The sequence below is a fragment of the Scatophagus argus genome, chromosome 1, assembly GCF_020382885.2.
Source record: "Scatophagus argus isolate fScaArg1 chromosome 1, fScaArg1.pri, whole genome shotgun sequence".
In the NCBI taxonomy this organism is placed as follows: Eukaryota; Metazoa; Chordata; class Actinopteri; family Scatophagidae; genus Scatophagus; species Scatophagus argus.
The window spans coordinates 17607375-17630940 of record NC_058493.1 but is presented as its reverse complement, the minus strand read 5'-3'; the positions used below and the strand labels follow the sequence as shown (position 1 = coordinate 17630940).

At 39.1% G+C, this 23566-nt stretch overlaps 2 protein-coding genes and 1 long non-coding RNA gene across 5 annotated transcripts in view; 2 read left to right on the top strand and 1 right to left on the bottom strand.

The window, feature by feature from the left end:
* Nucleotides 1–10895, top strand: part of tub (TUB bipartite transcription factor) — a 57296-nt gene extending 46401 nt beyond the window's left edge. For 2 of the 3 annotated variants that reach the window (XM_046388267.1, XM_046388283.1), the window contains exons 4-12: nt 696–833; nt 2414–2569; nt 3828–3949; nt 4826–5017; nt 5329–5441; nt 7169–7283; nt 7986–8084; nt 8194–8365; nt 8969–10895. In XM_046388267.1, coding sequence (XP_046244223.1) covers nt 696–833; nt 2414–2569; nt 3828–3949; nt 4826–5017; nt 5329–5441; nt 7169–7283; nt 7986–8084; nt 8194–8365; nt 8969–9102 — 1241 coding nt within the window. In that variant the 3' untranslated portion in view covers nt 9103–10895. The remainder of the gene's footprint in view (nt 1–695; nt 834–2413; nt 2570–3827; nt 3950–4825; nt 5018–5328; nt 5442–7168; nt 7284–7985; nt 8085–8193; nt 8366–8968) is intronic. The other variant, XM_046388275.1, reaches the window with a different exon arrangement.
* A 1016-nt stretch (nt 10896–11911) lies between these two features.
* On the bottom strand, nt 11912–16135 carry ric3a (RIC3 acetylcholine receptor chaperone a). The gene is made up of 5 exons (XM_046388228.1): nt 15609–16135; nt 15279–15354; nt 14420–14516; nt 13750–13907; nt 11912–13583 (listed from the first exon to the last, which is right to left on the bottom strand). Exons 1-5 carry the CDS (start codon nt 15798–15800, stop codon nt 12763–12765), a joined length of 1344 nt encoding a protein of 447 aa, XP_046244184.1. The 5' UTR covers nt 15801–16135; the 3' UTR covers nt 11912–12762.
* Nucleotides 16136–16583: 448 nt separating this feature from the next.
* Nucleotides 16584–23566, top strand: part of LOC124058728 — a 159159-nt gene continuing 152176 nt past the window's right edge. The window contains exon 1 of the long non-coding RNA XR_006843288.1: nt 16584–16725. This is a non-coding gene — a long non-coding RNA (uncharacterized LOC124058728). The remainder of the gene's footprint in view (nt 16726–23566) is intronic.

The window sequence follows — 23566 nt, the reverse complement described above, 5'->3', positions numbered from 1 at the left end:
TACTCTGGCAATATGTTGCTTAAAATACAGAAAAAACTACACTCATAATATATTATAACATACATTATATTGACAAAGTATTAGGACACAGCTCTTTATTTTTTAATTCAGGTGTGGCATGGGGCTGCTTTTCAGGAGTTGGGCAAGGCCCCTTACTTCCAGTGAAGGGCAATGTTAATGTTTCAGCATGCCAAGACCTTCTGGACGATGCTATGCTTTCTGCCAACCAGGTTTTTTTCATCCAACATCAGTGCCTCACAAATGCTCTACAGCATGAATGGGCAACAATTCCCAGAAAAACACTCCAAAATCTTGTGGGAAACCTTGGCAGAAGAGTGGAAGCTGTTATAGCTGTATTTAAAATGAGATGTCACTAAAGTCTCTGTTGGTATAATTGTCAGGTGTCCCAATACTTTGATTGATTTTCGTAGAGAAAGTTCAACTCACAGTTAATTTCTTAAGTTAGAACCAGAAACGGAACTTATATCTTAATGTTATCATTTTATGCCGGAAATTCAATGAAAAATTATAATTTGCTTGTCCTATCAGAAGAAAAACACTGCTCTGTATTAGCTTTATTTGTTAAACACAAGATGTCAAATTCATTTTTGTCAAACTGTGCTCAACTCCACCCCCGTCCACCACCTTGTCTGTCCACATGCCCTGCCGCTGTTTCTCTCCATCTCTGTGTTTAGTGCAAGAAGCTGAACAGGAGGACGTGAAGGTGATAGCGGACACGCAGCCACCTCGCTCAGCCAAAAAGGGCAAAGCATCAGCAAGCTCCACTCCACAGACAGGCAGCGACAAGAAGGAGAGGAAGGGGAAGCACAAAGGTCAGCCTGCCAGTGTTAAGACAGACGTGTAGACAGACACTGTGAACAGACTGTGAACAACAGACAGAACTGACATGAATATACAGCCAAAGAGGGACTGACTGCATGTCTGAATTAGAGAACAAAAGACAACAAAAAACACAACATGGACAGGATAATAAAAGCATTTTCATGAGTATTTTTCGCTAAATTAGCACATTGTTTTCTTGTTCTTGATCTTTGTGTATGAATGCTTAAGCATCAAAAAAAAGCTGAATTAAGTAATGAGAAGCAGTCCTCAGTCTGAAAGAGAAGAGGCCTTGTTATCCAGCAGCTGCGGCTGTCTATTCAACCCTCTTTACAATCCTCACATCATGATTTGTGTGCTGATTTTTTTAAGTCACATCTGGCAACACACACAGCCAGTGAAAACTGCCCTCTTAGCCACCACTGTGGTGCCATGCTTGTCAGAGCTCAACTGTCTGTAATGATGTTTGACAGTGTGAGTGCTGTCAGCCTGCTGACACAAGCAGAGACATAAATTAGTCCTAAGATGGAAGAGGAAGAACTGAGGGTTGAAATGGTGTATTCCTACTGTATCTGCAGTGCCTTTAATGCTCCGCTTTGCTTCGAAGCTTTATCGGCATTCAGAGTTTGTTACTACAGGCTGAATACTGTGCAGTATAATTGTAATAATATTTTAAGATTTAAACACCAAAGAATCATTGCAGAACAATAAGAAACTGATGCACAAAGTGAACACGCTCTTCGTGTTAGATAGTAGATGCTCATCTTTGAAATGACTTTGTCCCAGAAAAAAAAGGGGAAAAAAGGTAATGGGATTCCACTGGGGTAAAAGATTAATCAGGCCAGTAGCGTCGAACTCACCACTGATGGACCTGTCTCACTCTCCTCCTGTCGCACTCTCTGATTCTCTCAAGCACAAGCGGAATGTTTCAGGAAGAGCTATTTTATCAAGTCATATGCACCATAAATCAAATATCTCTCTCTACGTGCAATTAAATATTCAAGACAAGACTGATTAAATACTGTCAAGTAGGATTCAAAACAGACCGTCCTCCTACGTGCACATCTCGTCTTTGCAAGACTTCCAACACTTTTAATCGTGGAATTGAATACACAAAATGTTTATACACATACGGGTTGATATCGACTAATCTGTCAGTATCCATCATAAATAATGTAAGTGTTAAGTTTCTCCATGCACCTCTGCCTTAATTAACATTTTCTTTAACAAACTGCATTGAATTTCAGTGATGAAGACATGAAAACATTCTCATAGGATGCCCACATGCTGTTTCATCAGACACACCAACACTGCATTCACTCCATGCGAATAACAGGGTCCCTTTTTTTATGTACCTGTACTGTATAAGAATAAAAGCAAGCTCAGTAGAGAAAGGTTTGTCGTTTGTTTTGAAAGCCTTTGACACATTTGAAGCTATATAGTAATAGTATACAGTATTATGTATAAACTGTAATGGTAAATAGTAATAGTAAACACTGTTAGTTTTTGTTTCCTTAGACTGTGCAGTTGTACTCTGATACAGTTCATTCTTGTTTGTGGGATTGTGGCCCAGCAGCTATCGATGGCCTGGCTTCCCAGCAGGATGACAGTCAGATCCAGATCCTGACAGTGGGTCACAACGCCACAGAGGAGGGCGAGGCTGAGCCCGTAATGAGCTGCACTCAGTCGCAGAGTAAACAGGATCTGCGCGTCACAATGCTCAAGAAAGGTACTGTCAGCGTTCAAGAAAGGTTCTGTCACTGCACCTGCGATAGCACGACCGCGAGTCCACATTCACACCCACGGCTCTCTGATCCACTGCTGTGGTGTGTCGGTAGGAGGGTGACACACACTGAATCGTGTTAGAACTTGCAACTGCAAATATGAAATCCTATTTTAAGACGCAGTGTCTGATTTCAAACACGAACGTATGACCACCATAACTTCTGTGATCATAAACACACATTACTAGTACACTCATTCATTATTTTCTACATCATAAACACTCAATAGTTTACGTTGAGATTCTTGACTCTTATTGTGCAAATGCTGCAGCAAACAGACCAAATGCACTCTGACCTCCTACATGCACAGCTCTTCTTAGCATGACTTCCAGCAATTTTAAAATACACAGCTTGTTTTTATGACACTGTGACTGTCAGTACTGATCGTAAAGATGACAAAAACATGGTACTTAGAAAAGTTTGAACACTTACTAATGAAATGGGGCCAAGTATAGCAGCAAATAGATATAAGATATATAGATATAAGATATATAGATATAAGATATTATTATTTATTATATCGGGCTGTAATTAGCAGCTTTGCGGCAGATAAGCAGATTTGGTTTCTTGTTACATTTTCAAATAGGTCAAAACACAGCCTCAAATGAACCACCTTGAACATCAATGTTCAGCACCAAATAAGTAACATTATACCTCTTTAACCTTTAATTATAATAGAGGTAGAGATCACTCGATCCCAGGCTTTGGAAAAACAGTTGCTATTAAGTGCCATGATTATTTGCCAGAATGCAAAAGCTACATACTGAATGGCAATAGACTTCATGCAATGAAATGCTGCAAGCAAGATGGCAGCAAGAGATAAAAGACAGTATTTCTACAACACCAGAGATAACAGTGGCTTCTAAGCCCAAATTTATTAAAAACCCTGGTGGGTCTCCACTGAGTTCTGACACCTGATTAAATTTATAATTTCATGGAAACGTGTGACCTAGGCGCACACACAAACATGGGGCACAAGATATTCTATTTAAACCTCAAATGAAGAAGGTGTTTTTTTTTTATTTATTATTTTTTACAGACGTTTCAAGCTACCCCTAAGAGAGATGATATGTGGAGAAAGTGGGAATGTGTTCCTGTTAGACGTTTCTTTTATTGCAGCAGTTCATGAGACCAATTAACAGCAGGAAAACAAATGTGACACCTGTTTTCTTGTTTCTTCCCCTTTTTTTTTCTTCTGTGAAGGCATATCCAGCAGCATGAATTTTGATGAAGAGGAGGACGATGAGGATGAAATTAGCTCCAGTTCCTCACAGCTCAACAGCAACACAAGACCAGGTTCTGCCACGAGCAAGAAGTCATCCAAGGTAAGCTCACTGCACATGTTTATAATATTTGCATGATGTTTCCGTATTCTGCCCCAAACCAGTTAATAACAAGTAGAACAAAATGCAGATTTGTGTAGATTAAATTTTGTCACCCAGCTGGACTCGGTTTGAAAACTCAATTTAAGTTCCGTGAAGGTATCGTAATAGACCTTACAAATAAACTGCTGTTGCTCTTTGGCTTTTCTTTTCCTTGTGCAAATAATATTGAAATCATTTTTTCCATTATTTATGCAGGTCATTTCAAATAATCTTGCTCTGTATGTCACATTATGGATGACGCTGTATGCAGCTGGTGGAACGATAATCTCATACAGACACCTTATGTGCCTTGAGGAGTTTGAAAGGGAAAAACTGTTGTTGGTTACAAGATACACACCTGAGGCGAGGAGCTTTTCGTGAAGTCCCAATTGGAGAATTGTAATCATGAATGTGCAATTTATGTAACCAAACAAACAATTAAACATTTTGAAAATATGTGTTGTGTTCAGCAGTCAGCAAGCTTTCATTTTGCATACCTCTGACTATCTGCAGCCAGCGAGGATTGGATTTGCTTAATCTAATGAGTTCGCAGATTTAATTTAGGCTCAATTTTCCTCCATTTCAGGTGTGTAACACTTTTTAAAAACTCTACGCCCAGCTGGCATTGTTCTTATGATAACCATCACTTCTCTTTGCTTCTCCGTCTCTATAGCAGGTCCTTATTTTAGACACAAAAATGTGCTCATTTTTAGTCCCCGGGGGCAATTTGATCTTCAGACTAATTACTTTGTTCTAATGAAAGTCAGCTCTGTGCATCACTCACCAGTCCACCATCTCACGGGGTCTTGCCCTGTGTGGGCTGTTTTTCAACCACAGGAGGTAGCATCAGCACCATCTCCACCAGTCAATGAGCCTTCCATCGATGTAGATGACCTTGAAGAGTTTTCTCTGCGACCTGCACCCCAGGGGGTCAGAGTGAAGTGCAGAATCACCAGAGACAAGAAGGGCATGGACAGAGGCATGTATCCCACATACTACCTGCACCTGGAGAGGGAGGACGGCAAAAAGGTGAGCAGGGAGCCAAAACACTGCTACTGCAAACAACCAATTGTTTTACCAATTTAACAATCCATACACCTACACAATATATCAGCAAGGTTAACAGACATTTTGTGTCGGCCATCTGTCAGTATATCTGAACGAAAAAGAATGGTAAGAGATTCTTCAAGACGTCTCTGTTTTGTCTGTTGAATACTGTTTGCATAATTTAAAATTTTGTTCATTTCAAGTTGTGCGTGTCCAAATAAGTTGACCGTCTTTCAGTGTACTGGTGAAGCTCATATTTTACTGATCTGGTTTCTGTCCTTGGTTCATCACAGGTGTTCCTGTTAGCTGGGAGGAAGAGGAAAAAGAGTAAAACATCAAATTACCTGATCTCCATTGATCCCACGGATCTGTCTCGAGGTGGAGAGAGCTTCATTGGCAAACTGAGGTAAGTTCTCGTTGGCTTTTCCACACAAAATGAGAAATCACATAAAGTGTTGTACATATCCTTTATTTAACTTTTGAATTACAACTTGTTATTAAAACAGTGTTTTGGACTTTGGACTTTGGTACTGTAACGCTGTACAGTAAGGCTCATAATACTGTGAATACTGTGGCTGCCAAGGAGCAAATCATGAACAAATTATGATATAACTGACCATTTATATGTTAAGTAGTACTTGAAAAGCATGTTTACATTAACATTCATCTTCCTTGTGCATGTACATTGCTGTAAACTCTAGTAGGGCCACAGTACGATCGGTAGGAAGTGAATAGTGATATAATCTTTGGAGACAGCTTCAAAGCTGCGTTAGTAGCTCCATGGAAACTCCTGGGGAGCTTAATCAAATATGGCTCTGTGCAGCCTTTAATCTTCAGAGCTGTGCTGACCATTGGTCGATACACTGCTCAAACCTTTGCAATCACAACCTTACTTGACTGATGGAGATCTAAATTTAAATGAACAGTGACCTTTCATCTAGTGCCTCTCAGGAGTCTCCCTCAAGGACTAAGCGATGTGTGGCCTATCAGAGCTGTACAGCCAGCTGTTTAAAGCTGTGGCTTTGAAAAGCCTTTGCAAAATCCTATTATCATGTACAGATACAGATAATCCACTACAGTCAGGTCAGGGGTGTGAATGGTTGCACTGGTGTGCGTATGTGTTGGATGTTTGGTGATGACATCTTCAGCGGTGGAGTTCAAATAAAAGTAGTTAAGTTGGTCAAAAAAGAAAAAGTGACAACTGGAAATTCATCACCTTTTGTGTTTATCTTAGATTTACCCAGAGGTCAGTGGGAATCGTGCTTCTCAGTGCGTTGCAAACTCTATAGCAGCTCTCATGTGAATCATATTACTTTTTTGTGCAGAACATTTTAGACATGATATCTTCAGCTGATGAAATTACATATGTTCTGAAATTATTTATTCACAGGTACAAAACACTATTGATGGTGTGTTTGCACACAGATAGTATTTCAAAACATAGCTACGTTTTCTGTTAATGTGGCAGAATATGTTTCAAGCTTCATCAAGGGTGAGAAGTCACTAAAAAGCAAAGCACTAGCCACTGGCCACCACTCTCCCTCTGTGGTGTGATGACTCACTGTCAGGATCAGGATACCGGGATGCCAGACCATCAGTCCCTGCTGAGCCACAATCCCACAAAAACAGCCTCCATTAGAGCACAACAAGTACATTACTGTGCAACAATCAGAATGACTTGAGGAGGTGGGGTATTTCTATAGATTTATTGATTATACACACTGACACTAGAAGGAAATGTTTCACAAGAAGATGCAACGTTGTGTACATGCTGTCATCAGTTTGAGAAGGCAAAACGGCACTATACTGTTTCATTGTCAAACTTAAATAAACTAAGACAAAGCTCTTCCATCATATAAGCTGATTGGTTAGCTGGTAAGAAGCACTGTTTTTAAATAACTTTAGTCACAAGTTGGCTACTATTTTTTTGAACTTGTAATATACGACAAGTAACAGCTCAAGTTTCTTCCTGGAGCATGACAGTGTAGCATCTATGAAACACTGGGAAAGGCCACTCACAATGCTCTTCACGTGTTGTTTCTCTCACCCATGTCAACACATACACACACACACACACACACACACACACACACACAACATCGGACCTCTTCATCCTATGATGTTTCCTTGCAGGTCTAACCTCATGGGAACCAAGTTCACTGTATACGACAGCGGTCTGAACCCCATGAAGAACACCACCAGCCTCGAAGCCAGCAACCTGCGTCAAGAGCTAGCAGCCATTTGCTATGTGAGTTTGTCAAAATGAAAAAATCCTCAACTGTAAGCCGTAAAAAGTGTTTTAATATCTTTGAAGGCAAATGTTGAGAAATGAGTTGACAATAAGATGATAATTCAGTGTGATTATATTCAGATATGGTACTTCATTAAAACATGGTTTGAAGTAATGCATTTTTTTCTGACCTAACGTTGAATAATTTAATATCAGAGGTCTAAAGCAATAAGCAGAAGATGTAATTTTATTTGATCTGAAAACACAAGATCCAGTTTACTGTGTCTGGTGGCCTTTGAAAGGCACACCTCCATTTAGGGAGTCTAACTCAAATAATTAAATAAAGACTGCAACAAACTGAGGAGCCTGGGTATTGCCATTATCAGGTTGAAATTGAGTTATCATCCAGGCCCTATCCATGTATAAATCCAATGGAATATTTGTAAAGGAGAATTGCCTTAATTTTCATGGCAGACAGAGATAACTCCCAATAGTCTACAGTGGCAGAACAGAAAGCACAGTAGACAGTTCAGCGTAAAATTCTTCAGGTCCATAAATGTAAACGTGTCTCTTGTTGTGACACAAAATTGTTTGTGTTTTAATTAATAAAGTTCTAATCCATTTTGACCTAAATGGTATTCAATATAATAATATACCGTTATATTAAAAAGCTGTTGGGTGAACATGTTTGCAGTCCAGTTTATCATCTTTTCAATCCAGGAAACCAATGTCCTAGGATTCAAAGGACCTCGCAAAATGAGCGTCATCATTCCTGGAATGAACATGGACCATGAGAGAGTGTCTATTCGCCCACGAAATGTATGTGTCACCTAATTTGTCAGTAGCCACGATTGTGCTGTCCAACATAACTTCTTCTGATCTGATGTCTATAGAGTCCTCGTCCAAATTGCGTTCTTCTTCCCTGCAGGACCATGAGTCACTGCTGGCCAGGTGGCAGAACAAAAACACAGAGAGCGTGATTGAACTTCACAATAAGACGCCCGTGTGGAATGACGACACCCAATCCTATGTGCTCAACTTCCACGGCAGAGTCACTCAGGCCTCCGTCAAGAATTTCCAAATCATTCACGACAATGACCGTGAGTACAGGAGACTGAGCCAGTGATCTTAGAGCAGCACTGTGAAATTTACTTTTCTTTCTACAATCCCCAATTCTAGAAATGTTGGGTCAATAGAAGGCAATAATTTACTCATCCTCTTTGACATATACTCAATTAAAAACAGTTTAATACAATACATGTAAAGTTTGGCCTCATAAATATATGAATTATATACGTTCAATATACATTCAAGATAGCCTGTTCTTTTTAAGTATAGTCTTATCTTGAATTTGATGCCAACAACCATTTCAGACAGGGGTAACACAAGACTGGGAAGGTTGTTTGGAACAGTCCACAGGTGAACAGGTTCATTGGTAACAGGTGATCATGACTGGGTATGAAAGGGACGTCCTTGAAGGGCTCAGTCCTTCACAGTCGAAGCTGATTGTATAAAGGATATAAGTACATGGCCTCAGTTACACTGATTTACAGCATTTGTAAACATAAATCAGTTTGTTTGCCAGTGATTGCATTCTTGTCTGTAGTTATTCATCACGATTTATTTATTCGTTTTTTTGAAGGCCTCCATAGTACTGTTATGAAGAGGTTTGTCTGAAATGTTTCATGGTTCTTCTCCTGCAGCTGACTACATTGTGATGCAGTTTGGCCGCGTAGCAGAAGATGTTTTCACCATGGACTATAACTACCCAATGTGTGCCCTGCAAGCCTTTGCCATTGCGCTTTCCAGCTTTGACAGCAAGCTAGCCTGTGAGTAGATCCCAGCCTGACCTTCAGCAGAGAACTAGTCCATCTGTCCTCTAAACAAGGGCTGTTAAGACATCCCTGGGCTGGTTTGAGATCTCCAAATCACCCAGTACCTTGGAAGTCCCGCATATCCCAAAATGCTTTATGGGCCTCAAGTTTTGTGTGTGTGTGTGTGTGTGAGGGTATGTGTCTGTTTTGGGGATGGGGGGTTGCGGGATGCACCGGGTTGATTTTGGTCAGTGGAAGAAAACAAGCACAAAGAGAAATCCACTTTCAAAATCAAACCTGTTTGTTTTGATAACTATAGTCATTTTGTACTATACTGGCATTACAGAAGCACTGTTCCTTTATGTAGTAGTTAGAGAAATTTAACATTTCTTTATCTGTAAATTATAACTAACAATTACACACCTGTAAGTTTTAAAAGTTGACTAGATTTTATGTAATCTGCACACAAAATACAATGTCATTCTCTTCCTCAAGCATGAATACTGCTTATATAGTGAATAACATGCACGTCACAATATATTTATTTTGTTATTTATGTATTTATTACATGTCAGTTTCGTTTTCTGTTATCATTTGCAGCAATTTTAGCAGTACTGGCTCAGTGGAGCTGCAAGCACATGACTTAGCATCACAAGAATGAATATATCTTGTATCCACACAAAACAATTAGCAACTTTGGACATGAACAGGGCAAAGGTATGTTACACTGTGCTGTGTACCATAGAGAATATTGTGTCACAGTGTCATGTATGTGAATGTAAAGGATGATGGTGCACTTTACTTTGAGATATAGCTGTACATACTTTATTGTGCCTTTAAAGACTAATTCCAGTGTTACGCTTTGGCTATAAAATGAGCTGAGCTTGAATTGGTCTTTGCTATTCTTGCTGTCCTTGAATTCATTGGAGATACTTCACTGTAGCTACTTTGAATTCAGCTGTCTAATGCGGAGTCCGTTTAGACTGATCAATTAGCTGGAGTTCTGAAACCTCCAGAATAATCCAAAGTGCACATCATCGGATAACATTTCAGTTATAGTCCAGATATGTTTGAATTACATTTATGGCCTACAACACGACACACTAAAGAGTGTGAACTTATATAGGTTGTACAGTCAGTCAGACAGTAGATGTAATATCCAAGGCACTCAAGCTTAAGTTTGTGCTCATATCTTATCATGTCTCCTACCTGGAAAAAATAAACTGAACACAGATTGACTTACTGCCAACAAACACACCGCAACAATGTGAATTGGCCACAGCTTCAACACTCTTTACGTCTTTGATTAATTTTGTGCTCCACTCAGGTGGAGTTTGGTACATTTCTCATCTGACTTCCTGTAAGTTTCTATAGCAAGCGGTTTGTTACTGTTCACATTTCTACTCGAAATATTATTCCACTCGCTTCGTATGGGCCAGTATCCTTTCTCAAATGTGATAGTATTTTGTATTTTATGAAAAATTGCAGAAGGAAGGCAAAGAACAATCTCTGATACCGCTATTGCTACTGTGGGTTATGAGGAAATCTTTATCAAATGTGCTATTCTTGTACTCAATTGTGTTCTAACTATTTTAAATTTCTATTTTAAAATTGTTGATACTCTTGCTGTAAAGTCTGCTTTTCATACATTGTGTCCAGGAACCAGAGGTTCTTTCACGTTGTGTTTTTAGTGCTGTTGTTGTAATGTACAGTAAATGGTGTACAATTTACTGTGGTGGTATTGACAGTCCATTGTTCATGGAGAAAAATAAAACTTCCGTCAAAGTAAAGTTAAGATATGCGTCCATTTCTCTAAAAGAAAACAAAGCTTCCATACTCTTTTAAATTAAATGCATTTGATGCTATCTGTTACCCTTTGCCCCTCTTTCAATACAAGGTAACAGTGGATATACAATCTCTACTCACCAACAGAGTCCAGTCCCAGAAAATTGGTATCAGTCACCTAATTCTAAACCACATTAGTTTCTAACTGGGATGGTTAATGTCACATTTAAAGTTGAAATCTAGTCAGTTAGTTTTGTCCAAACCTTATGGATTGTTTCTACAGGGGAGCGTCAAAAGCCTGTATGCAAGAAGGTGAAGAACACAAAATACACAGAGAGCTCCTTTATTTGAATTTTAGAATCAATGCTGTCCTTACTGTGTGAGTGTGTTTTTCTTTTCTTTACCAGAACATGAACAAAAAAGGTTGCATGTCAAATAAAATACAATACTTTGGAGTAACTGGCTTGCCCACAACCTTGCCTCACTTCAGGAATGCTGCTCTGCGCAAAACAGTTGGAACATTACAGAGATGTCTGGGATCATAATCGAGCACTGGACGCAGACAGATGTGAAATCTTATTGTGGTCGGTTAAAGCTGCATTTTGCATCATTTGTCCCGGCTCTTTGTTTGATTATTTGTTTCTTTCTTTCTTTCAGAGAGACCTTTGATCACAAAAAGGAGTAAGAAGTTGCTACTTATCATTACATCTACTCATCAGTATCAGAACAATTGCCAGTCTTTGACATCTGATTGTATTTTAAACTAACACATATTAATACCCATTTATAAAGCAATGCTCATGTCCAAAAATGACTAATGACTTGATGTTAGCAGGACACCAGCTGTGGCACCTGAGAGCTATTTTTACCACATCTTCCCCATCTTAGTGCACTTATTCGTATTTATAAATCTTGATGCTCACATTTACTCTGTATATTGAAACAAGCTTTGCTCTGTAACCAGTTTTCAAAAGCCTTTTCCATCACAGCCTCCACCTGCTTTGCCTCTACTCTGCACATGTACACCCTGGAGTGGGTAAGCTGTTGTGCTGCTTAACCACAACAGAAAACGTCCCCATGAGTAGAGTCATATTTGGACCATCAGGTGGCGCCAGATATTACATGACAGTGTCAGGTATTGTGTTCCCATAGATTACTTCACATACCATTACTTCACTGCTTCACAATTTGTAGCAGACTCGGTTCTCTCAGAACCTTCAGGGGAACATGCGACAGGTTTTCTGATTAACAGTATTACTACTTCTGTGAGTATTATTTAGCATTATTTCTGATTTAAATAATAACAATAAAGTCACAGAAAGTAATTTAGGAGGAGCATTCTGTTGGTCCACATAATTACTTCACTTGGAGACTGTAAATGAATGAATGTAAATAAGCGGTCAGTAACTTTATGATAATCTTCAGTTCCTTAAATTGTTTTAAAGGGTTGGCACACTCATGCAACTGTTTTTAATTCTCTTGAATGATTGGACTCAGGGTTGAAGATGGGCAGAGCTACTATGAGAGGCCACTGATCTCAGTTTATCAGTATGAAGTTACAACTAGACAGAGAGGGCGGGAAGTCAATCAAGCACATTTTGTACACACTACATACTTTAAAAAAAATCTGATCAGGCAAATAAGTGAGAACACCAGTGTTGGGTGGACCGTGACAGGGCCTTCTTTCTGAATCGAAAAAAATACAGCTATATAGATTCTCTTTGAGGCTAATTTTCTGAAAGAAAATGTTGGACCACCTGTCTGTAGACGTAAAATCAAAACTAGAAATATAAACCACACTCAGTGAAAATATTCCTAACAAGAATCAGAAGCTATGATCTGAGGAACAGTTCAGGTTCAGGGTTTAAAAACTCATTCTAGGCTACTGGAAAATTCCCTTACGTCTCTCTCCTGTTCCGCATCCTCAGCCCACTCATCCCAACCTCTTTAGGCATCTCAGCAGGGATACCAGCATCACCTCCCACAGGTGCTGACATCAACAAATACTCTTCATCATCCTGCTCTGCTTCTTCTTCCGGGTTGGAACAACCCTCACAACTGAACTGCAGGCTCTCGGCCTCCATCACTGGATCATCTTCATCAGCTTCCTCTTCCTCTTCCTCTTCTGCCTCTGTCCCCTCATCCTCTTCCTCCACCTCATCTTCCTTCTCTTCTTCCTCCTCTTCGTAATTATCCTCTTTCGGGTAATGGAACACATCTCTGTGGTCACTAAAGCTTATTTGCTTTTTCCCTCCATTGTAACACTGTAACTCTTTGCTCACCTCCAAACCAATTTTCTCCTGCTTTTTTTCCACAGCAGGCTGTGAGGAAGGAAGGCTCAGCAAATGCCTTTTCTCTGCTTCGACTTCCTCCTCCTCTTCCTCGTCCTCCTCCACTTCCTCCTCCATGTCTTCCACTACCTGCTCCACTTCTTCCTCTTTATCCTCATCTTCTTCGTCCTCTTCATCCTCCTCTTCATCTTCTTCCTCTTCCCCCTCCTCTTCATCTTCTTCCTCTTCCCCCTCCTCTTCCTCCTCTTCATCCTCCTCCCGCACTATGGATAATTTCCTTGCTGCGACCTCTTCTTCCTCTTGCTCCATCCTCTCTGCCAGGGCCTCTGCGGTGGGCTGGCAGTGGGGGGGTTCCTCCAGTATAATGGGATCAAATATTGGTCTGTCATAGTCATCATCATACACTGGGTAGGTCTCCTCTGGGTAGCCTGCATCGGTGTACAAAAAGAAACAAGCTTGCTTGTATAAAACAACCTCTTCTAATTAAAATGTATATGATTAATCTGGAGAGAACGTCTAAAACTTTAATCTGCAAGAAGTGGTTGTTTTGTAAGATTATTTTAGGAGCCTGGATGTTCAGATTTAGGCGTGTACCTTCCCAGTCTGCTCCGTAGGGGACCTCCTCAGCCACCATCTCTGGAGAGGCTCCCTCTAACCGGCCCTCTTGCATCAGCTGTGTGATCTGTCTGAGTTGCCTGAGTAATTTCTCCTCCTTCTTTGATGTTGCGGTTTTACTCTTCCTCCTTCTGCCACTAGGGAGCAATACAGATATGGAAGCACATTTGGGAAAGTGGCATTGCCATGACACATCACTCTGATTTTCTAATTCTTTCTGTTTACTTAGAGCCCTTACTGAGTGAGAAGAGGACCAGATTAGAGATGTTTTCTTCATCAATTAATGTTAGAATAAAAATTAGCTTGTTAAAGATACTTATTTAGCATCAGTATGTCCGAAAGTGACCTGAGTATTTTCCATCAAACTGGCAAGCAGATCATTTTCCCTTTCCTTACACATCAGTTCAGTTCAAATGCCTTATGTTATTATATGACTTAAGGATTTTTAAATGAAGTAGTAGCAGTAGATGTTAAAAAAATAAAATGTGCCAGTGGCCTTTCCACCTTTGAATAATTTTCCCTTTCATTTTTAGCTGTTTCATTTCCGAGCCAAGTCTAAGCTGATTTATTCTGGCATGAAGTCATTCTAGTCGTTCTTCTGTACTCTGGGCAGTGAAAAATAATATGTTCGACGAAAAATAAGCCCTACCTCCCAGAACCTCGACTCTTTCCAGAGACAATCCTCTCCATCATCTTTTCTGTTTGCAGCAGTCTCTCCTGAAGCCTGGCAAGCTCATGATCGGTGGCTACAAGATTTACAAGAGATAACGCTGTTTTATCATCAGAATATAATTCATGTCTATGTAAACAGTGAAAGTGCAAATTATATACATACCTGTATAATGCAGGTATGTATATTTAATGTACACAGAATTGGTGCGTGGTTGATTTGCAGTGTTGGGTAGTAGTGAACTGCATGTAACTGAACTAATAGCTTTGAAATCACCTGCTGGTAGTTCAACTATAATTATATTTGCAAAGTGATTCGTTACCTAAAATTACCATCATGCCATTTTTCTAACCACTGAAACAACAGCAAAATTTGGACTATAAAAGGAATGATTTTTATTTATTTATTTATTTTACCATTGCTTTTCGAGCGTAATTCAAAGCTGATTCCTGGCACTTCTCATGCGTAGTGGGGTATTTTATTTTTTGGTTTATAGCCTGTTAACAAGTGGGTACTTTTTGTGATAAACTCAGGTGAGTGGCATATTTGGCTGCAATGTGACTTTTTGCATATATATTTTTTTGTATAACATGCACATTGTTTATTTTATTTTATTCCATTTTTTGCAAAGGACTTTGAATTACTTTCTCTTGCTAGTTGTTGTGGCAAAAGAGCTATTTACACCTCAAATTACCTTTATAATAACAACTGTATTTTGCCACTGTACTTTGAGTATTCTTTCACTGAGGAAGTGCAAGGCACCAATTACTAATTATTTGTTGAGATAAAATCAAATATTAAACATATATTTTGGGAAAACAAATAGTTAGGCACTTACGAATCTTACTCTGTATGTCTGCCTTGGTTACTGTCGTGTAGTTTCCTGATTTAGCAGTCTTTCCCTTACATGTCAGCTGTGAACATAAAAAATGATTATGATTAGAGTAAGATAGCATAGCGATGATCATTGATAATGTAGAAAATCTCTGGTACATTAACTTGCTTTCATGGGAAATAAGGGCTCAGTCAGTATTGTCACAGAAATCACCATGATGTTTCTCATTCTGCTATATTTAATTGAGTATAGTGCTGCATATTATAGTACAGTTTAATAATATAAAGCATATATTTTTATGTTAATACAGCCTCACTACCATGCAGTGAATACCTTATAGATTATATAGAAGATGTACAGAAAAATCCCAAAGCCATATATGGGTATCACTTGAGCCATCAGGTTATACTTTTTGCCTCGTCTGGTACTTTTTACTTTGGTCATGGCCTCAGCACCATGTGTCATGGAGTAAGAGGGGTCCACATCCCAGTGTTCTTGGTCCTCAGGCAATGACAGCTGATGCATACCAGGAGGGTAGAACCCAGGTCCAACTTAAGGACACAAAAAACAGTCAGTTAATGAATCAATATCAATTATTAGAGCAAATAGATGCCCCCCCGACCTCTGCTGCTTGTACCTTCCTTTCTCATTTTGGAAATTAATCATGCAAAAAATAGGAGTACATAATTACTTCAGTCCTTGATTGTTGTGTGAATTATTTTTGTTTGCAACACTGCAAGTTTCTAAACATTAAACGGATTTCCAATTAGGCTACTAACTGTTATCAGGTCAAACAGTCAGGGGAAGAATTTCTGAACTATAAACTCACAATTATTTGTTGTACTACAAAAGGGGCTTTGAAAATGTAACTCTGACAACACTTTATTTGCTGCATTCTACATTTCGTGGCACGTTTGTATGTCACAACAAATATCACAGCACAAAAGCAGAACATTTTAGCTAAATACTGAGCACTACTTTGCAGGATAAAGCAAATAATCGCGGTATTTCCTCGTCAGTGCTTATTGCCGCCCTCAGCGCTTAGTTGCACCAATCAGATGTCTTTGCTTATGATCAACGGTGTGTTTCACCAATGACAGTGAAGCACGCACAAACTGGCGTCCTGCACGTAACCCTGGGCAGGCTGTTGCCGCGAAGTGGCGGTATGTACGCAACCTGGATGAGCAGCTGGCTCACAGAAAGTTTGAAATTGCCCGCCAACAAAGCATAGCGATCGTTATGAGAGTTTTAACAAGGAGATACAACTCAAACAATGGCTCATAGCTCTAAATTTCAAAATGCGCCACACATATTGCGCGGATGTTAGCATGCTACCACTATAACCAAATATGGATATAAATGAACTACCATGGAAAACTACTTAATTGCTACCAGAGGAATGTCACCTTTTCCTTAATGTGCGAGACTCATCCCTGTTTGGCGTCACAAGGTAAGAAACGGCGATGAATACTTTGTTACTTTGTACATTTTACACATACAGGTGAATGTAGTACAGCTCAGGAAAGAGGCCTACCTGTGTGACATTTCAGAGAAACTTGTTATGTTTGTTATATGTGTGGGAGCGACATTTGTAGCTTTCGGTTAGCTTGCTTTGTTTGTTGTGGTTACTGATTATCAGCATCAGTTTGTGGTCACTGTTTAGATTATTTATATTGAGTTTGTGTTTGTAGTTGATTTGAGGATTGTTGATAATCGGTAAAATTTGGCATTATCATTTTAAGCATTAAGCATTTTTCGAACAAAAGAAACCATATTATGCTTTATGCAATCAAACCACTAAGTTACCCACATGTGGACAAAATCGCATTCATTTCCAACGTGAGCTGATTGAGAGAAGAGGGTTGTTCTGCTTTTGAAATATCATTTACACTGCTGTTACTCAGAATGCTCTGAAAATGTTGTGTGACAACAGAAATCCAAAATGTCTTCCTGGTTTTGATTGTAGTGTTGTTGTTTTGTATGTTAAAGTGTCATTTTTCTCAACCCCAATCATCTAATGATCAATCACAGTGATTAGAGTAGCCATATAGATTTGTGGTATATGTTCATGATCAGAATCAGTTAGCCGCTTCCATGGTGGAGATGAAGTGTAAAAGCATTGAATAATAACAATAACACACAATCCTTCAATAGTTTCATCTTAACAGTACTTTGTTTAATGTAGAGGTCTCTTTACATTTAGTGTAGATAAATATTTAAAAATGTACAAGGCCTAAAAAGTAGACCCAAACATAACTGAACATGTGCATGTATAATTTAAGTCCTTATAATTTAGAGTTTAAAACTTAGCCCATCTACATACTCTTCGTATGTAAAATGCATGTTTTTCTTATTTCTTATCCGTATTATGGTGACCATGAGTGCATTTTGATGAGGCACAAGGTCTGACGCACTTTGTATAGTCAGAGTAACAGCTGGCAAAAACAACAACAACAACAACTGCAACAACAAAAAAGACACTGGAGATGGAGCAGGGTGGAGATGGATGGATGATGATCTGATAAGCCGCCTTACCCTCAGGCTGCCCCATCTCCTTTTTCCCTCTGGGTAAAAGCATTCTGGGCAGGAAGAGAGAAACACAGAGAACAGAACATGATATCAGAGTAACCTTCTGGCAAGTTGTTATAGACATTTTGTCTCAGGAAATGACAGCCGTGCGTTTATTTCACTTGAACAGTAATGCTAGTATCCACAGATGTCATCTCTCATCTGTTGACGTCCCTGCCCAGATTAGACCAGATTAGACCAGCTACCTTCAAGTGCAGTTTGAAATATTGACTACAAATCCCCAAAGAGGGAATCAACTGCTGCAGTGCATTCTTCTTTTTATTGTTGTTATTTTTATTATTGTTCTCCAGAAGTAGAAACTACTCACATACAGCAACTGGATTTAGCGGATAGATGGGGTTGTCTGCTACTTCTGGTCAAGCATATACATAGGAAACAAGCACTGTTGGAACAAAATCTGTTTACCACTGGGTCAAGGCGAATCTTTCTACAAATGCATTCCCCTGCTCAGCCAAGTTTCTCCATCATTATTTATGATTATTTATTATTTTTCGTCCCAAACATAACATTATGGCGTGTGCCATTTAACTTTGCGTTATTGCACCCAAATATCTCTCAAAATTGATAGAATTTTTTAAAATTGCAGCAACACACTGAAGCTGGAAAGTGAGTCTGAGCCCTGAATTTTAATTTGCCCAGAAACTGCTGAGGAAAAATTCTTAAAGTAAAGCAGTTCACAGTGTTGCTGTGTGTTATGGGTTTGTCTTGATGAGAAGTGTTTGTCAGGCTGTCAGTGCTTTGATGATTACCATATGAGGCAATGTAGGGTTCCAACACATGCAGATGTGTTGATGTGTTTCCCAGGTGTGCCAGTCTTATTTACTGCTGACATGGTAAATTCTCTGGGTTAGTGCTATTGCACTAGCTGACATTTGTCACTGGAATTGTAATAGTGTTGTGGTGTGCAATTTTTCCACAATGTTAGTATTACCTCTAAATGATAAACATAAGCTTGTTAAAGATATCAAACATAAGCCATTATGACACTGTGCTGAAGAAATTTGTTTTTAGTTTTTGTCTTAAACAGACAACAGCCACCAAAAGTAATGATCATAAAATTCATTAATTATTTCTAAGCAACAGCCCTGAATACACAACTTGCAAATACAAATATCAGGTATTTACGATGTGCACTTGAATGCAACACGTGACATGTCAACCCACCTATTCTGGTACCGTCTGGTATGTGTTTCATATCAAAGAGCAGCAGATGGCAGTGCAGGCTCAGATACACATATATGGCATATGAAAGACAGGAGATCGCCGAGTCAGAATCCTAGCAGTCCAGTAACTCAGAGTGTAGTTTATACTGCCTGATGGATTTTTTGAACAATTTTAATTTAGTCACCAGGGTTTTTTTTTTTTTTTCTTTGCTCCTCGCCCCCGGCATCACTTGCAGGATCACCACATTTGTAGCTCACTAGAGATGATGCATCTAATGTGTTGCTACAACATTAGTACGCACATTAAATTAGCTCTAATAAGACATCTCGTCTTCCTCGCTGTTGGGACACCCATGTGTGTCTCAGTATTGCTTACAGTGTCCAAATCATTTTCATTTTTATTTGTTAATTTTTATATAAATTAAATGTAATTAAAAACAAAATGTAGACAGTTAATTGAAGAAAAATGTTAAAATCTGAAAAGTAATAGACCTGGTGACATAGATGCTGTTATCAGTAATTATTACAAAATATAGTGGGGCCAGGTGCAAAATTAAATTAGTGAAATATGTGTAAGTAGGCTACATGTTCATTATTCTGATTACATTTGATACAATAATCCTATTTTCTGGTGTGATAGTGTGATAAACTATAATGAGTTAAATCTTGCCATTTTAATCGTGCAGCAGTACAGTTTTGCACTTGAGCTCAAACCAGCATGCACAAAGGTCAAGTGGGTGAGACCACCCAGAGGACTTGTTAGCAAAAGGACCATGGCAGAACTCCCACATGTATCTTTCACAGAATATTTATCAAGAGTCTAAAGGTTTTTTGCAACACTGATCAAAGTGAGGTCAGAGGTTGGATATGTAATTGCTGGAATACATGAAATGTCAAGATGGTTTCCCTGTGATGTCTATCATGCAAAACACATAATGCACTGTGAAGTTGTGATTAGATTAGGCTTATAAGTCCTTTTTTTTAAAATTCAACAGGGCAGCTACATACATTTAGGCTTCATTTATACTTCTTGAGGCTGACCTACAAGTAGGCCTGCATGCACCTCAGTTTTAACAGATGCAGATCACTCATATATAGTACTAATCATTGGTAGTTGGATTGTCATTGACCTTTGATTTTGATTTAATTTTGTCCTGTCTCAACACTTCTCTTTCCATTCATAGTTGCCATAGATTCTGTCTTTGGTCTTACTAGGTTATGACAGAATTGCAAAATTTTGATGTGTATTTGTTGTTTAGTCAGTTCTGATATTTTTACCGTCTGAGTTTTATGTGTGACTGAATCATTTCAACCACTTTTCTTGTGACACTTGTGGGAAATGTTTCTTTTGTTAAATACAGTTATGTTTAGGGCTCAGTAACAATGCAACTTAACTTTCTTGATTAATTACTTACTTAAATGCTCATTTTTCATTGGATATGCTGACCTTAGTATTGTGTCTGGCATTGTAAGGCAAGGAGCTTATTCTTTTGGTCCGACTTGTTTGTTTGTTTTTTGTTTGTCAACAGAAAACACTACTGGCCTGTCTCATGAAAGTTGGTGAAAAATGTAGTGTGGGCCAAGGAAGAAGCCATGTCATGGGGACAATGCACAAATTATTTTTTGTTTTCATTAACACCCAAATATAGAGCCCAGGTTTAAAAATAATGATATTGTCCTTTAAATGTTGTGAAGAGGCCCTTCGTTCCATCATTGTTCATTCATTGTGCAGTTGATATGCTGCTGCACCTATTCCGCAATTCTCAACACCCACTGGGATTTGACTGTCATCAAAACATCTCTGAAACATTCAGAAGTGTATCACTCAAATTTTCCCATGGATGAAAACTTTGAGTTTTTAAGGTGCTCTATGTCCTCCTCTGCGAACGTGGAGGGGGAGGGATTTATGACTTTTACTGCAGCCAGCAATCAGGGGGCGATCCAAATGGTTTGGGAAGCTCTCAGTTAAATATTTATCTGGTACAACGCAAACACACAAATTCTTGCATCCCATCATTTGCCTCCTTTAGAACTCTTTGAACATAACAGAATCCATATAACCAAAACACCTCTTCCGGAATTGCTGTGGAAAGGTTGTTTCCCCACCTTCGATAAATTTGCGGGGGCAATTGCAGCTTGCCATGAAGGCTATGAGACCTGTTGTCTATTGCTTGGTACCCATAAAATCTGCACAATTTGATGTCTAGGGTCAGCTGGCCAGGAAACCCTGTCTGAATATTAATCCACCTTTGAGAAGTCATAGCTGTTATGACCTGTAGATCTTTTGTTTCTCCAGTGGTTTGTGTTGTAGCTAGAGGAGCACTGTCTGGCCCGTAGCTGGCTTGTGCTACAAGGTGAGAGATGGGGTACCTGCGGCTCCTCTGTCTACTCTATCTTACAAGTTTGGTGGGTTGTCAGAGACCCTGTTGGTCCTCTACTTCCAAAATATAATTTTCACTTAATAAGGTGTTGGACAGGAAGTTGTGGTTTTCTTGTCAGGCAGTGTTGAGTACAGTACTTTCCTAATAGCTTTGGGCATGGTTTACCACAATAGCAAAGACTCCATTTAAAGTATTAGATTTAACTTAAGTTCTGCACAATACAGACATAATCCTGAAGTAGCATGTTGGCTGTTCCTCTACAGGACAAACCACCATCTCATTGGATGGTAGGCCCAACAATTTATTTCACCTCTCTGAAATGTAGCCTTAGGAGGCAAACCGAAACTTGAAACTTGATAAATAAAATTCAAATTACACACACAGTTGTGTTTCCTAAGTGAAGAATGTCAAGGCACACCTAATCATTTCTCCTGGATATTAAAATGAAATGAACCAATTTTATGTGGCCATATGCAAGTTGTCTACTAATCAAAACTGCAGTCCTGTTGTTTGTTGTGTTCTGATCACCACTCATCAGAGACAATGTGCTTTCCTTGCTTTACTTTTCAGACTTTTTATGACAATGACAACAACACAGTGCTGAATTGCTCAATCAGTAAGAGGACATCTGTAGTCGAATAAAGAGTTTTCTTTTTTCATTGTTAGTGTTGAAACTGTAGTTGATGTTTTGGTGAAAGAAGGACTTTCTTTGGTGTTCTGACTGGCATTTCATTTCTACAGCAATTTAGGGTTTTCATTTCAGTCAAGCAATGGTTGTAGACCTTTTCAGTCTTGGACTATGAACTGGTGACCCTCATGTGACAGATTCGTTTGCTGACCACATGGCAGGCTGGCAGGCAGGGGTATCAAAATTCTTATTACTCCTGCAAATCTGCTGACTAGTAAAAGAGTCATTAAAAGAGATGTTGTCATGGCAGAATATTTGCTTTTGATTTTCCCATCTGAGCAATAATTTAGTCTGTCCTTTTTTGTTCAGATACTTGGAATATGATCTTGTGACTTGAAAACCTATATCTACACTGCAGCTGAAAATTCTGTCATAGCTGGCATGGATGAACATTATTGGCCATGCCATACACCCTCTATAAGCTTTTAATCCTAGGAAACAAATATGCATTTGTGTACCCTCTCTGGTTGAATGGATTATAGATTATCACTGCCAACCAGCATATGATGCCAACAGAGATTATGGTTGCTGTATGTTGAATAAAGCAGACACCAGTGTTTGGGAAATTTTGTCACCATGAACTACTTCAAAGTAATATGGGCGTTCTGCAGTATTTGACACGTAGAGGGTATTAGAGATTTTAGCTGTAAGCATTCTTTTTTGCAACGGGCTGGTATTTTGAAGACAGTTGAGTTTTGAATTGCCATTTTCACCCTTGCTCCATGTTTCTGTTTTCTATTCCTATTATTCCAGTCAACTCAACTGTGAACTGGCTCAAAATGTATTCCCATATTTCCCCATAATTGCAGCATTGTTGAAAGAAGACTTTCATCGTTCTCATGGAAACCCCTGAGTACACATCAAGCTGTGCAATTACTCAAAAAATAAAACCCACTAATGTCAGAGTGGTGAAAATATCACAGTGCACTCCCATTCCAAAAATCCATCTGGGAAGTATTAAATTTTGAATCTGACCACGCGCATATTCGCAGCCACAAGCTCTTTTAAGAAATGACATGCAGACTGTTGGCCCATTTTGGGTGGTGCCTTTGATGCTTTGTCTTCTTTTAGTGATGGCATACTGGAGGTATGTGCAGTTCACTCTGCAGTGTACCATATTGTTAATACCAGCACTTGTCTTTTATCTGTTTACTGTGCCTCTCTCTTATCAGGCCTTTAATTACTTAATTATTCTTCATTGGGCTCAATTAAAACACAATGGACTCTGCTGCGGCAAAAGTCAACTATTTCTGCTCCTGCACAGCACCATACAAAGCAAAGGAGAGATAGGCTGTTGCAGTTGGTCCTCTATTATGTACTTGGAATAAATGAGATTCTGTTATTCTTTGGATGAAAGTCTGGCCTTTCTGATTATTATGCTAACAGCAAAATATAACATTGACTTTTATAAAATGTTCATGCTCCCAGAGTCGAGAGAGGAATAGATTCACATACATGGCAATCAACGCA